Source organism: Dendrobates tinctorius, unplaced genomic scaffold, assembly GCF_039654945.1.
Source record: "Dendrobates tinctorius isolate UK_male_01 unplaced genomic scaffold, ASM3965494v1 ptg000226l, whole genome shotgun sequence".
NCBI lineage: Eukaryota > Metazoa > Chordata > Amphibia > Anura > Dendrobatidae > Dendrobates > Dendrobates tinctorius.
This window is the reverse complement of record NW_027361893.1, coordinates 1,580,316-1,595,570: the sequence shown is the minus strand read 5'-3', so window position 1 is coordinate 1,595,570 and position 15,255 is coordinate 1,580,316. Positions and strand designations below refer to the sequence as shown.

At 45.1% G+C, this 15,255-nt stretch overlaps 1 protein-coding gene across 1 annotated transcript in view; it reads right to left on the bottom strand.

The window, feature by feature from the left end:
* The window catches only part of LOC141059293 (uncharacterized), a 215,610-nt gene extending 200,836 nt beyond the window's left edge, over positions 1-14,774 (bottom strand). Inside the window, exons 1-5 of the mRNA XM_073555623.1 lie at positions 14,688-14,774; positions 7,340-7,489; positions 7,031-7,210; positions 6,824-6,947; positions 6,643-6,740 (exon numbers count right to left, since the gene is read on the bottom strand). Of these exons, the coding sequence (XP_073411724.1) occupies positions 6,643-6,740; positions 6,824-6,947; positions 7,031-7,210; positions 7,340-7,417 (480 nt within the window). The 5' untranslated portion in view covers positions 7,418-7,489; positions 14,688-14,774. The remainder of the gene's footprint in view (positions 1-6,642; positions 6,741-6,823; positions 6,948-7,030; positions 7,211-7,339; positions 7,490-14,687) is intronic.
* Between the last annotated feature and the right edge of the window lie 481 nt (positions 14,775-15,255).

Sequence of the window (15,255 nt, the reverse complement as noted above, 5' to 3'; positions counted from 1 at the left end):
CATGTCCTGATTCTGCATTGAAGCATTACAATGAAACACTTCAAAGTGCCCTGGATGAATTTGCACCCCCTATAAATAGAACACCACAACGCAGACGGCGACAACCCTGGCACACGGTGCAAACACGTTTCCTGCAGCGGTGCTCCAGGTGCGCCGAACGTCTGTGGAGAAAATCCAATCTACCCGAAGATTTCATCCATTTTAAGTTTATGGTTAGAACATACAACACTGCCCTTCACCTCTCCAAACAAACCTATTTCAACACCCTCATCACCTCACTGTCCAATAACCCGAAACGTCTCTTTGACACTTTTCATTCTCTACTCAATCCAAGAGTACAGGCCCCAACCACGGAGCTCCGAGCTGACGATCTGGCCAATTACTTCAAAGAAAAAATTGACCAGATCCGACAGGAAATTATCTCCAAATCCCCTCATACCATGCACCGTCCTCCCTCGCCCACTGCATCTAACTCACTCTCTGATTTTGAACCAGTCACAGAAGAAGAAGTAAGCAGGCTCCTTGCATCTTCTCACCCAACTACTTGCACCAGTGACCCATTTCCGTCACAGCTCCTTCAGTCCCTTTCCCCTGCTGTCACCCCTCACCTAACTAAAATATTTAACCTCTCTCTCTCTTCTGGTATTTTTCCCTTCTCATTTAAGCATGCCATCATACATCCACTACTTAAAAAACCATCCCTCGACCAAAACTGTGCCGCTAACTATAGACCTGTCTCTAATCTTCCCTTCATCTCTAAACTCCTGGAACGCCTGGTCCACTCCCGTCTTATCCGCTATCTCTCAGAAAACTCTCTTCTCGACCCTCTCCAATCCGGTTTCCGCTCTTTACACTCCACTGAAACTGCCCTCACTAAAGTCTCTAATGATCTGCTAACAGCTAAATCAAATGGTCATTACTCCATGCTAATTCTCTTGGATCTCTCTGCAGCATTCGACACTGTGGATCATCAGCTCCTCCTCACTATGCTCCGTTCCATTGGCCTCAAGGATACCGTTCTCTCCTGGTTCTCCTCCTATCTCTCCGACCGCTCCTTTACTGTATCTTTTGCCGGTTCATCCTCCTCTCATCTTCCCCTTACTGTTGGGGTCCCCCAAGGATCGGTTCTAGGTCCCCTCCTCTTCTCCTTGTACACTGCCCCTATTGGTCAAACAATCAGTAGATTTGGTTTCCAGTACCATCTCTATGCTGATGACACCCAATTATACGCTCCTTCTCCTGACATCACGCCAGCCTTTCTAGAAAACACCGGCGATTGTCTAAACGCTGTGTCTAATATCATGTCCTCACTATATCTGAAACTGAACCTGTCAAAGACTGAACTCCTGGTGTTTCCTCCCTCTACTAATGTACCTATACCCGACATTGCCATTTCTGTGTGTGGTTCCACTATTACTCCCCAGCAACAGGCCCGCTGTCTTGGGGTCATACTTGATTCCGAGCTTTCCTTTGCCCCCCACATTCGATCACTGGCTCGCTCTTGTCATCTGCACCTCAAAAACATTTCTAGAATTCGACCTTTTCTTACCTTTGACTCTGCAAAAACTCTTACTGTTTCTCTTATTCATTCTCGTCTCGACTATTGTAACTCTCTTCTAATCGGTCTCCCTCTTACCAAACTCTCCCCCCTCCAATCTGTCTTGAATGCTGCAGCCAGGATCATATTCCTCACCAATCGTTACACTGATGCCTCTACCTTGTGCCAGTCATTACACTGGCTACCCATCCACTCCAGAATTCAGTATAAACTTATTACCCTCACTCACAAAGCCCTCCATGGCTCAGCACCACCCTACATCTCCTCCCTTGTTTCAGTATACCACCCTACCCGCGCCCTCCGTTCTGCTGATGACCTGAGATTAGCATCCTCAATAGTCAGAACCTCCCACTCCCGTCTCCAAGACTTTACACGTGCCGCACCAATTCTTTGGAATGCACTTCCCAGGTCAATACGATTAGTCCCCAATCCCCACAATTTTAAGTGTGTCCTGAAAACGCATTTATTCAGACTGGCCTACCACCCCAACACATTAACCTAATCTATCCCTGTGTGGCAGAGCCAAAAGTTTTACCATAACCAGGTTCCCCGCATCATGTTCCTACATGCTTTATGCCTCCATTAGCCCTCTGTGTCTGTACTGTTACACACTTAACATTATGACTGGTCCATACAATCAGGGTAACTGTTACCACCCACCTTTCGTGTCTCCCTCTTTCCTCATAGACTGTAAGCTTGCGAGCAGGGCCCTCTTTCCTCTTGGTATGTGTTATAATCTACTGTATGTGATTATTGTTATGCTGTAATGTCTATTGTCTGTACAAATCCCCTCTGAAATGTAAAGTGCTGCGGAATATGTCGGCGCTATAAAAATAAAATTTATTATTATTATATATATAAAAAAAATATATAAAGAATATAAATATATAGTATATACTCGAGTATAAGTCGACCCCCCTAATTTTGCCTCAAAAACTTGGTAAAACTTATTGACTCGAGTATAAGTCTAGGGTGGGAATTGCCGAAGATACGCTCCGTCCAAATACCGTAATGCTGCACAGTGAATAATGGTGGCCCAAATGCTGACAGCTGCTCCTGAGCGTTACCGGCTCTTCAGTGACTCAGGCAGAGGGCGCGTGCTATCCACGTCATCGCGCCCCCTGTACGTCACTGCTAGAAGACTGACAGGCTGCAGGGGACCGCAGACACATACCGGGGAACGCGGAGACGACGGGGACCAGGTAAATTTGAACCGTGACCCGAATATAAGTCGAGGGGGGGGGGGGGGGGGGGTCTTTTTCAGCCCAAAAAGGGGGCTGAAAAACTCGACTTATATTCGAGTATATACGATATAATTAGATGTGTATAATATAATCTAATACATAAAGCGTGTGTGTGTGTGTGTGTGTGTGTGTGTGTGTGTGTGTGTGTGTGTGTGTCCAGGATTGGCATCGCAGCTACAACCACAAAATTTGGCACAGTCACACGTCTGGACCCCGAGAGCGTCCTAAGCTATGTTGAGAGGCGATATTTTAACCCCGCGCGTTCCAATTCACCAAACAATTTTGCCCCTATCTACATAATGGGGAAAAAGTGTGTGTGTGTGTGTGTGTGTGTGTGTGTGTGTGTGTGTGTGTGTGTATCAAGCCCCGCCCCTCATTATGATGTCATAATGGTTGACGGGTATATGGGAGATAGATAGGCCGGCTATTCATATGCAGCTATAATCACACTGACAGCTCAAAAAAGGATAGAATAGATAGATAGATTTTTCTAGGATGCTGCGATTTTTTTTCTCAGTCCGATTTCGGCTGAGGAAAAAAAAAAAAAAAAAAAAAAAAACGCAAATGAGATGTCACCCATTGAAAAACATTGCACTCATCCGATTTTCGCACCAGTGAGTATGAGCCCTAAGACACCTGCCCGGTACCAAATAAGTGAACCCCACTTGCCCCTGGGTGTTCCCTGCTGTCTTTGTCTGTGGACCTCAGTAACGGCAAAAAATAAAAATATTGCTGGAAGGTCGATTTCACAGTCATACAGGACACTACATAGCTAGAATCATAGAATCGTAGAGTTGGAAGGGACCTCCTGGGCCATCTGGTCCAACCCCCTGCTCAAAGCAGGATTCGCTAAATCATCCCAGTTAGATGTCTGTCCAGCCTCTGTTTGAAGACTTCCATTGAAGGAGAACTCACCACTTCTCGTGGCAGCCTGTTCCACTCATTGATCACTCTAACTGTCAAAAAGTTTTTTTATAATATCTAATCTGTGTCTCCTCCCATTCAGCTTCATCCCATTGCTTCTAGTCTTTCCTTGTGAAAATGAGAATAAAGTTGATCCTTCTACAATGTGACAGCCCTTTAGATATTTGTAGACCGCTATTAAGTCTCCTCTCAGTCTTCTCTTATGCAAACTAAACATTCCCAAATCCTGCAACCTTTCCTCATAAGACAGGGTTTGCAGACAGGTCACCATTCTGGTCGCTCTTTTCTGAACTTGCTCCAGTTTGTTGATGTCTTTTTTAAAATGTGGTGCCCAAAATTGGACACAATATTCCAGATGAGGTCTGACCAAAGAGGAGTAGAGGGAAATAATGACTTCACGTGATCTAGACTGTATGCTTCTGTTAATACATCCTAGAATTGCATTTGCCTTTTTTGCTGCTGCATCACACTGTTGACTCATATTCAGTCTGTGATCTATTAGTATACCCAAGTCTTTTTCACATGTGCTGTCACTTAGCCCTATTCCTCCCATTCTATATATGCTTTTTTCATTTTTATTGCCCAGATGTAGTACTTTGCATTTCTCCCTGTTAAAAACCATTCTGTTAGTTGCTGCCCACTTCTCCAGTTTATTTAAATCTTTTTGAATCCTCTCTCTCTCTTCTCTAGTATTAGCTATCCCTCCTAGCTTTGCGTCATCAGCAAATTTAATCAGTTTACCCTCAATTCCTTCATCTAAATCGTTGATAAAGATGTTGAACAATACAGGGCCCAGGACAGAGCCCTGTGGTACCCCACTTGAGACATTCTTCCAACTGGATGTGCAGCCATTTACAACCACTCTTTGGGTCCGATCACTAAGCCAGTTATGAATCCACCTAACAGTTGCCTTGTCCATTCCATACTTAGTCATTTTTTCAATAAGGATTGTATGAGAGACTTTGTCAAATGCTTTGCTGAAGTCAAGATATACTATATCTACAGCATTTCCTTGATCCACCCAATCAGTGATACCGTCATAGAAGGAAATTAAGTTAGTCTGACATGACTTATTAGTTACAAACCCATGCTGACTCTGTTTAATCACTTCATTCTTATCCAGGTATTGACATACATGTTGTTTAATAATTTGTTCAAAGATCTTTCCTGGTATAGAAGTCAGACTCACCGGCCTATAGTTGCCTGGGTCCACCTTCTTCCCCTTTTTGAAGATAGGAACAACATTTGCTCTTCTCCAGTCTTCTGGCACTTCTCCTGTTCTCCAAGAATTTTCAAAGATTATGGAGAGGGGTTCAAAAATTTCTTCTGCTATCTCCTTCAGTACTCTGGGGTGTAATTCATCTGGACCTGGAGACTTGAATTCATTTAGGTTAGCTAAGTGTTTCCTCACTATCTTTCTGTTTATAGATATCCTGGATTCTTCTATTCCCTTAATAGGACAGTGAATAACAGTTGATGTTACATTTCCTTTCTGAGAGAAAACAGATGCAAAATAGGAATTTAAAAGTTCAGCCTTCTCAACATCCTGTCTTACCATTTCATCATTTTCATCCTGTAAAAATCCTATAGCATCTTTGACTTTTCCTTTACTTTTGACATATCCCCAAAATCCTTTATTATTGCTTTTGACATCTCTTGCAAGCCTCAATTCATTTTCAGCTTTAGATAATCTGATTTGTGCCCTGCAGGTTCTGCAGACAGCATTATATTCTTCTTTAGATATGCCTCCCTCTTTCCATTTTATAAACATTTTTTTCTTCCTTTTCAGTATGTGCTTAAGTTCTCTGTTCATCCATCCTGGTTTCCTTAAATGCTTCCTATTCTTCCCTCTTTTCGGAATTGTTAACAACTGTGCTTTGAGAATTTCATTTTTCAAGATTTCCCATCCTTCCTGGACATTTTTGTCTTTAAGGATATCCAGCCATTGGATCCCTCCAATTCTCTTTCTGAATCCCTTAAAATCTGCCTTTCTGAAATCTAACCTTGACGTCTGAGTCTTCACAGGTCTTCCGCCTCTAGTTATCCAAAATTCTAAAATAGCTAAACTATCTGAGTAAGAAAAAACTGACTAGCTAAATAGCTAAAAACTAGCTGCTAACAGTCACATGTCCCTCTGCATGTCGGCATCAGGAGCAGCCGCTCTGCTCTGTTAGTGTCAAAATGGCGCTAGAACAAGATGGCCGCTATTGATATGGAGAGGGACATGTGATTTCAGCAGCTAATGACACAAGCCGTTGTGTCAGGACATTGTGGATGTTTCCTGCGCCATGATTGGTTAGCCACAATGTGCACACACAAAGTTAGGAGAAAAAAAATGACTGTTTATAAGCACGCCGCGCCTCTGAGCTCTGTAAACCCGCTCCCCTCATCAAACACGTGCCCCACACTCGTGATACACCACCATTATGGTTACAAAAGAGCTGAAAATACTTTTGTGGCAACACACACACATTTTCCTGCACTTTTTAGTCAAATGTTTCCAATTTTTTAATATTTTATCAAATTTTGCTCACGTTTACACTCACGAATTCAAATGTTCCATATTTGTGCCGAATTTATGCCTGGCGATCGTTTTCTGAAAAAATGTGTTCATCATTATTACTCACCTGGGTAGTCATATGTAGGAATCTCCTCTTTACACCGCTCATCACCCCTCACATATGTCTCTGTAGGATTAATATGGGTCAGATCTTCACCCTGAAACAAATATTGTAAAAGTCACAGACAGATGGAGAAGTCACATCTATGATCAGCTCTAATCCTGCCATCTCCACCGTTCTCATTACACAAGTATAAAACATATAATACTGGTGGATAAAACAAGACTGAGTACAAGACCTTCACAGCCGTCTACACATCACAGGGGAGATCTCATGACACCTTCTCTCCATCTACCTGATGATCCTGAGGAACATTGGGATCTTCTTGTTTACAGTCCTGTGGAAGAAGAGGACGGGGACATCTCTCTGGTGTTGTCCTCTTACTGGATAGAACTGGAGGAAACACATACAGGGACTGAATTCATTCTTTACATACTGATAATTATAGGTCGTGTGTATTTAGTCCTGTCTATTACCTGGTGATGTGAGGGGCTGGGGAACCTCCATCATCATGTCCTTGTATAGATCTTTGTGTCCTTCTAAATACTCCCACTCCTCCATGGAGAAATAGACAGCGACATCCTGACATCTTATGGGAACCTGACACATACAATGATAACGTCATCTCCCCGATCCCTTCATATTGTTACTGTATAATGTCCCAGCATTCCCAGCAGTGTCACCTCTCCAGTCAGCAGCTGAATCATCTTGTAGGTGAGTTCTAGGATCTTCTGGTCATTGATGTCCTCATGTATCAGGGGGTGAGGTGGAGGCTCCGTGATTGAGCTCTGGAGTCTTCCCCATCCCTCAGACACAGGGTCCTGACAGCGATCACTAGAGGTCGTCTTCACCACTGAGTAATCCTGGTTATGGAGAGACACATTAATAAATCTTACTACAGACATTTCCAGAGTCCTCACCTCTCCAGTTCTGTCCATCTGTTATTCCCATAGATAAGAATGATGTAATGTGACATCATCAGGATCTCTCACCTCTCCAGTAAGCCGGAAGAGGATCTCTAGGGTGAGGTGTAATATCCTCTCCGCCATCTTGTCTCTGTCCATATCCATCCTTGATGGGTAAATCAGGAAAATTCTCTTTCATAGAAGATCTTCACTGAGAGGATCCGATATTGTAGAGACCTGAATGAGAAGATGAGCCGATGTAACATGATAAAAATCCTGTGTAATAATACAATTACTGGAGATAATAAGGGAAACATATGTGGAGATTTAGGCTGAGTGCAGACGGAGTTTTGAGCCCTGCGGATTTTTCCCTGCAGAATGGAAGAAAACAGCAGGTCAAATGACCTGCATTTTTCCTGCGGATTTCTTCCATTTTTTCACGCGGTTTTCATGCGGTTTTTGTGCGGTTTTCCATTGCGGTCTTCCCCCTGCGGATTTGGTGACAGGGGAGATAGAAAACCGCACAAAAGAAGTAACATGCTGCGGATTTTGTACCGCAGGAAAACCGCGCGGAAAAATCCGCAGCGTCTGCACAGCGTTTTTTTTTTTTCCATTCATTTTAAAGGTACTGTACATCACAATGCGGATATGCAACGTTTCTGCGCGGTAAAATCCGATGCGGAAACGCTGCAAATCTGCATCGTGTGCACATGGCCTTATTATTTTACAGTATTTAGTCTAAAATAAAGACAGGCTGAATCAAGGAATTTGGAAACATCTGAACAAAAGGATGAACGTCATCAAAATGACCTAGGCAGGCTGACCTGAGCTCGGAAGTGTTTCACTACGACCCAATTCAGGACTATAGGTCACATCGGAAAGTCATAATAGGCAAAATGGATGTAATATGAGAACATTGTCAAACAAAGAAGTTGAACTGTAAATCGCCTGGTATGTGGTGGTCAGTGGTAAAGTCAGTTTGTCACCTTCATCTCTACCTCCTGAACCACTTTTTTCATACATGTTGGGAACAACTCATGAGTCTAAGCATTTACTACAAATTATTAGGTGATATAATTCATCTTTCCAGGTGACATCCTCTGGTACGAAAGCTGGACTTGAAGAAGGATTTATGGCAACTTTTAGGCTAGGTGCACACATGCGGAATTCCCGCGTAAATTTCCACGGCAATTCCGCAACGCCATGCCACGGGAAATATGCAAGAAATGCGCATGCGCAATTCCCGCGAAAAACTAGCGTTTCGCAAGCGTAATTAGCTTGCAGAATGCTAGTGCTTTCCAAGCGATCGGTAGCATCGCTTGGAAAACTGATTGACAGGTTGGTCACACTTGTCAAACATAGTGTTTGACTAGTGTGATCAACTTTTTACTATGAGGCTGCCTATGCAGCATCAACAGTAAAAAGATATTATGTTAAAAATAATAAAAAAACATAAAAAAATGTGTAATTCTTACCTTCCGGCGTCGCCCGCAGCGTCCCAAGGCCTCAGCGATGCTCCCGGCAAGTTCCGTTCCCAGCGATGCCTGACGCTGGCAATAAGCCCTGCATCGGGAAGGACAGGATGTGCGCTAGTCAATCCCCACTACCGCTAAAGACAGCTATGATACACAATACAAGGGGAACCTTAGCTTGTGTAGAATCAGAGAAACACCGTCGTCCTTCAAACTCCAAAGAGGATGCTAGCTGCCTGCTGCAGCTCCAAGCCTCAACAGGGAAGTGCAAATAGAAAATATCACCCGCGCTTGCCAGGAGCAAGTAAATCAACACTCAGGTCTAGGTGTGGCCATTAGCACCGGGGGGAGGTGGCCACTCGTCTGCAAAGAAAACTTCTGAGACCTTCTGCTGACGGATGCAGTGCAATGATCTGCTGCATCTGACACATCCATGACAGTCTCGCTCCTATTTGCTGAGGATGCCTTCAGACGTGCAGGTGCTGCTCCTTTAATAGGCAGGGAGGGCGCGCCTGAAGCAGACTCCCAGGAGATCGGCATCACACAACCGACTATAATTCATCTCAGCGTCCATCTAGAAAATGGACAAGCTTATTTCACTACCAGCAATGCAGAGGAAAGAGCGGCTCGACCACCTGACACTACATAACTTTAGATGGAGGCGGACGGCTCGATCAGCACTAGGATCGCCCTGAATCTAGCGCTCCTGGAAACTCCCGTCTGTAAGATCACTGAGGGCTCAGGAAAAGAGGAAGGGTAAGTGCACACACTGTGGATTCTGTGCGGATTTTTCCTCGTGGAATCTGCAGAATCCGCACAGGAAAGAGATTACAAATATAGAGAACCCAATACTTAGAGCTTCTATGATTTGCTGGTCACACATGTGCAGGAGGAAATTTAATGCTTACACTCATTCGACTAAAAAGTTGAGAATTCCTTTTTTGTCGCCTGTCAGAATCTCTTTGAGACCATTGTTTGACAGCTGGACAAAATTCTCCATTATGTTTGTTGATGATTTACTTGATAACAATAGAGTATACCTTTTGAACTGGTTAAAACCAAGTATGGAGTCCCCAATACTGAATACATGACATATCTCCTGCTCAAAGAGGAGTATGAAAGGTATAAGAAAAACTTCTGTGGAGTGATCATGATTAATCATACTATTTACAATTTTTTAATTAACACACCTCCCAGCCACAAGAGTTCCTTAAAACCCTTATACACTACTCTAACTAATAAATATACCTTTTCCAATAAAGGATGCTTTGAGAAGTGGGAAACCACTTTACAGAAACAAATACAAATTCCCCAATGGACAACATCATTCAAAATAGCGGCAAAAGTATAACAAAATGTATGAATATTCTTGAGACTCATTATAAGCTGGTCCATAGATACTATCTCACTCCAAATAGACTCAGGCACTTTGGAGGAGGGGGGTCTGGTCTATGTTGGCGCGGATGTGGATCACAAGCTGACTTGCTTCATGTGTTCTGGGGATGCCCTATTCTAAAGGTATATTGGCTCAAGGTTTTTCAATTAATCTCGATTATATGTAACTGGCGTGTCCACCCACACCCAGCTCTAGCCTTGTTACTCATTGGAATCTACAGGTCTAAAAAAGAAAAATTTTTGATCGCTCATATCCTCATGTCTGCTGTGTATCTAATAGCGAAAGGTTGGAACAACATGCAACCACCTGATGTTGTTACATTGATTATGTTGGTCGATAAACATTATACAGTGGGGAAAAAAAAGTATTCAGTCAGTCAGCAATAGTGCAAGTTCCACCACTTAAAAAGATGAGAGGCGTCTGTAATTTACATCATAGGTAGACCTCAACTATGGGAGACAAACTGAGAAAAAAAAATCCAGAAAATCACATTGTCTGTTTTTTTTTCATTTTATTTGCATATTATGGTGGAAAATAAGTATTTGGTCACAAACAAAATTTCATCTCAATACTTTGTGATATATCCTTTGTTGGCAATGACAGAGGTCAAACGTTTTCTGTAAGTCTTCACAAGGTTGCCACACACTGTTGTTGGTATGTTGGCCCATTCCTCCATGCAGATCTCCTCTAGAGCAGTGATGTTTTTGGCTTTTCGCTTGGCAACACGGACTTTCAACTCCCTCCAAAGGTTTTCTATAGGGTTGAGATCTGGAGACTGGCTAGGCCACTCCAGGACCTTGAAATGCTTCTTACGAAGCCACTACTTCGTTGCCCTGGCGGTGTGCTTTGGATCATTGTCATGTTGAAAGACCCAGCCATGTTTCATCTTCAATGCCCTTGCTGATGGAAGGAGGTTTGCACTCAAAATCTCACGATACATGGCCCCATTCATTCTTTCATGTACCCGGATCAGTCGTCCTAGCCCCTTTGCAGAGAAACAGCCCCAAAGCATGATGTTTCCACCACCATGCTTTACAGTAGGTATGGTGTTTGATGGATGCAACTCAGTATTCTTTTTCCTCCAAACACGACAAGTTGTGTTTCTACCAAACAGTTCCAGTTTGGTTTCATCAGACCATAGGACATTCTCCCAAAACTCCTCTGGATCATCCAAATGCTCTCTAGCAAACTTCAGACGGTCCCGGACATGTACAGGCTTAAGCAGTGAGACACGTCTGGCACTGCAGGATCTGAGTCCATGGTGGCGTAGTGTGTTACTTATGGTAGGCCTTGTTACATTGGTCCCAGCTCTCTGCAGTTCATTCACTAGGTCCCCCCGCGTGGTTCTGGGATTTTTGCTCACCGTTCTTGTGATCATTCTGACCCCACGGGGTGGGATTTTGCGTGGAGCACCAGATCGAGGGAGATTATCAGTGGTCTTGTATGTCTTCCATTTTCTAATTATTGCTCCCACAGTTGATTTCTTCACTCCAAGCTGGTTGGCTATTGCAGATTCAGTCTTCCCAGCCTGGTGCAGGGCTACAATTTTGTTTCTGGTGTCCTTTGACAGCTCTTTGGTCTTCACCATAGTGGAGTTTGGAGTCAGACTGTTTGAGGGTGTGCACAGGTGTCTTTTTATACTGATAACAAGTTTAAACAGGTGCCATTACTACAGGTAATGAGTGGCGGAAAGAGGAGACTCTTAAAGAAGAAGTTACAGGTCTGTGAGAGACAGAAATCTTGATTGCTTGTTTCTGACCAAATACTTATTTTCCACCATAATATGCAAATAAAATGAAAAAAAAACAGACAATGTGATTTTCTGGATTTTTTTTTCTCAGTTTGTCTCCCATAGTTGAGGTCTACCTATGATGTAAATTACAGACGCCTCTCATCTTTTTAAGTGGTGGAACTTGCACTATTGCTGACTGACTAAATACTTTTTTTCCCCACTGTACATATGAAAAAATTCATTATATTAATAATCTATCAATAAAATTATTTGGAGATAGATGGAATAAATGGATTGAACTTAAATCTAAAATAGAAGATGTATTCATATCTTGAACCCTTTTTCTCCCTTCTCCTTACTCACATCATACTCAAAACTTCATATTTCCAGATGCCTGCCGGTGCTTATACACTTGCCTATTGGTTCGATTTGTTTATTGTTCACATTCATCTCTAGTGTCCATGTCTTTGATACATGAAAGAAAATTGTATTATATTGTATAGCTTTGATACACAATGTTCAAATGCCATATGGAAATGATTCACACTATATGAATGTATGTTTTATATTTCTGGTTTTTTGAAAACTCTAATAAAAACATTGTTTAAGAATCTGCAGAATCCGCAGGTAAAATGACCTGCGTTTTACCTGCGGATTTACTGCGGAATTACTGAGAATTTTGTGCGGATTCCTAAAATGGAATGGGTGTAAAAACGCTGTGGAATCCACAAAAAGAATTGACATGCTGCGGAAAATAAGCCGCTGCGCTTCCGAACGAAATTTTCCACAGCATGTGCACAGCGGTTATTAATTTCCATAGTACTGTACACCGCGCACAAATCTGCAACGTATCCGCAGGGCCAAATCCCGCTATGGATCTGCATACAAATCCGCAACGTGTGCATATACCCTCCACCCGCAGAGCTGCACTCCACATAGAGAATGGAGCCTCCAGCACCGACCTCCACCCGCACTCCACATAGAGAATAATGGAGCCACCAGCACTGACCTCCACCCGCACTCCACATAGAGAATAATGGAGCCTCCGGCACCGACCTCCACCCGCAGAGCCGCACTCCACATAGAGAATAATGGCACCTCCAGCACCGACCTCCACCCGCAGAGCCGCACTCCACATAGAGAATAATGGAGCCTCCGGCACTGACCTCCACCCACAGAGCCGCACTCCACATAGAGAATAATTGAGCCTCCAGCACTGACCTCCACCCGCAGAGCCGCACTCCACATAGAGAATAATGGCACCTCCAGCACTGACCTCCACTCGCAGAGCCTCACTCCACATAGAGAATAATGGAGCCTCCAGCACCGACCTCCACCCGCAGAGCCGCACTCCACATAGAGAATAATGGAGCCTCCAGCGCCGCACTCCACATAGAGAATAATGGAGCCTCCAGCACCGACCTCCACCCGCAGAGCCGCACTCCACATAGAGAATAATGGAGCCTCCAGCACCGACCTCCACCCGCAGAGCCGCACTCCACATAGAGAATAATGGAGCCTCCAGCACCGACCTCCACCCGCAGAGCCGCACTCCACATAGAGAATAATGGAGCCTCCAGCACCGACCTCCACCCGCACAGCCACACTCCACATAGAGAATAATGGAGCCTCCAGCACCGACCTCCACCCGCAGAGCCGCACTCCACATAGAGAATAATGGAGCCTCCAGCACCGACCTCCACCCGCAGAGCCGCACTCCACATAGAGAATAATGGAGCCTCCAGCACCGACCTCCACCCGCAGAGCCGCACTCCACATAGAGAATAATGGAGCCTCCAGCACCGACCTCCACCCGCACAGCCACACTCCACATAGAGAATAATGGAGCCTCCAGCACCGACCTCCACCCGCAGAGCCGCACTCCACATAGAGAATAATGGAGCCTCCGGCACCGACCTCCACCCGCAGAGCCGCACTCCACATAGAGAATAATGGAGCCTCCAGCACCGACCTCCACCCGCAGAGCCGCACTCCACATAGAGAATAATGGAGCCTCCGGCACCGACCTCCACCCGCAGAGCCGCACTCCACATAGAGAATAATGGAGCCTCCGGCACCGACCTCCACCCGCAGAGCCGCACTCCACAGAGAGAATAATGGAGCCTCCAGCACCTACCTCCACCCGCAGAGCCGCACTCCACATAGAGAATAATGGAGCCTCCAGCACCGACCTCCACCGCAGAGCCGCACTCCACATAGAGAATAATGGAGCCTCCAGCACCGACCTCCACCCGCAGAGCCGCACTCCACATAGAGAATAATGGAGCCTCCAGCACCAACCTCCACCCGCAGAGCCGCACTCCACATAGAGAATAATGGATCCTCCAGCACCGACCTCCACCCGCAGAGCCGCACTCCACATAGAGAATAATGGAGCCTCCAGCACTTACCTCCACCCACAGAGCCGCACTCCACATAGAGAATAATGGAGCCTCCAGCACCGACCTCCACCTGCAGAGCCGCACTCCACATAGAGAATAATGGAGCCTCCAGCACTGACCTCCACCCGCACTCCACATAGAGAATAATGGAGCCTCCAGCACCTACCTCCACCCACAGAGCCGCACTCCACATAGAGAATAATGGAGCCTCCAGCACCGACCTCCACCCGCAGAGCCGCACTCCACATAGAGAATAATGGAGCCTCCAGCACCGACCTACACCCGCAGAGCCGCACTCCACATAGAGAATAATGGAGCCTCCAGCACCGACCTCCACCCGCAGAGCCGCACTCCACACAGAGAATAATGGAGCCTCCAGCACTGACCTCCACCCGCACTCCACATAGAGAATAATGGAGCCTCCAGCACTTACCTCCACCCGCAGAGCCGCAGTCCACATATACGGCTGCTCTGTGCGCATAGGACCTGTGATGAGGTCACAGGAGGGGAGGAGTCAGGGGTCACATGATCAGGGGCCTCAGTGTGTGCAGGACTCTGCTGTGCTGGTTGTCATGGTGCTCAGCGTTGGACTGGAACACCCTGGGCCCACAAGAGAAAATCATTCTTGGAGCCCACTATGTAGCTACATAGAGATAAATACAAGAACACCAACTGTGCGGTAAAACGCGCTAATATCCGGGTATAATATAAGGTAGTACAAATCTTAATTATGTAGCAGGAGTTGGTGCAGCCCCCTCATATAGTATAATGCAGCCCCCTCATATAGTATAATGCAGCCCCCTCATATAGTATAATGCTGCCCCCTCATATAGTATAATGCTGCCCCCTCATATAGTATAATGCAGCCCCCTCTAGAATATAATGCTGCCCCCTCATAGGTTATAGTGCTATAGATAGATATAGAGATAGGTATAGATAGAGGAGATAGAGATATAGAAAAACAAACCACAATACTCACCTCTCCTTCTCGCTCCCACGCT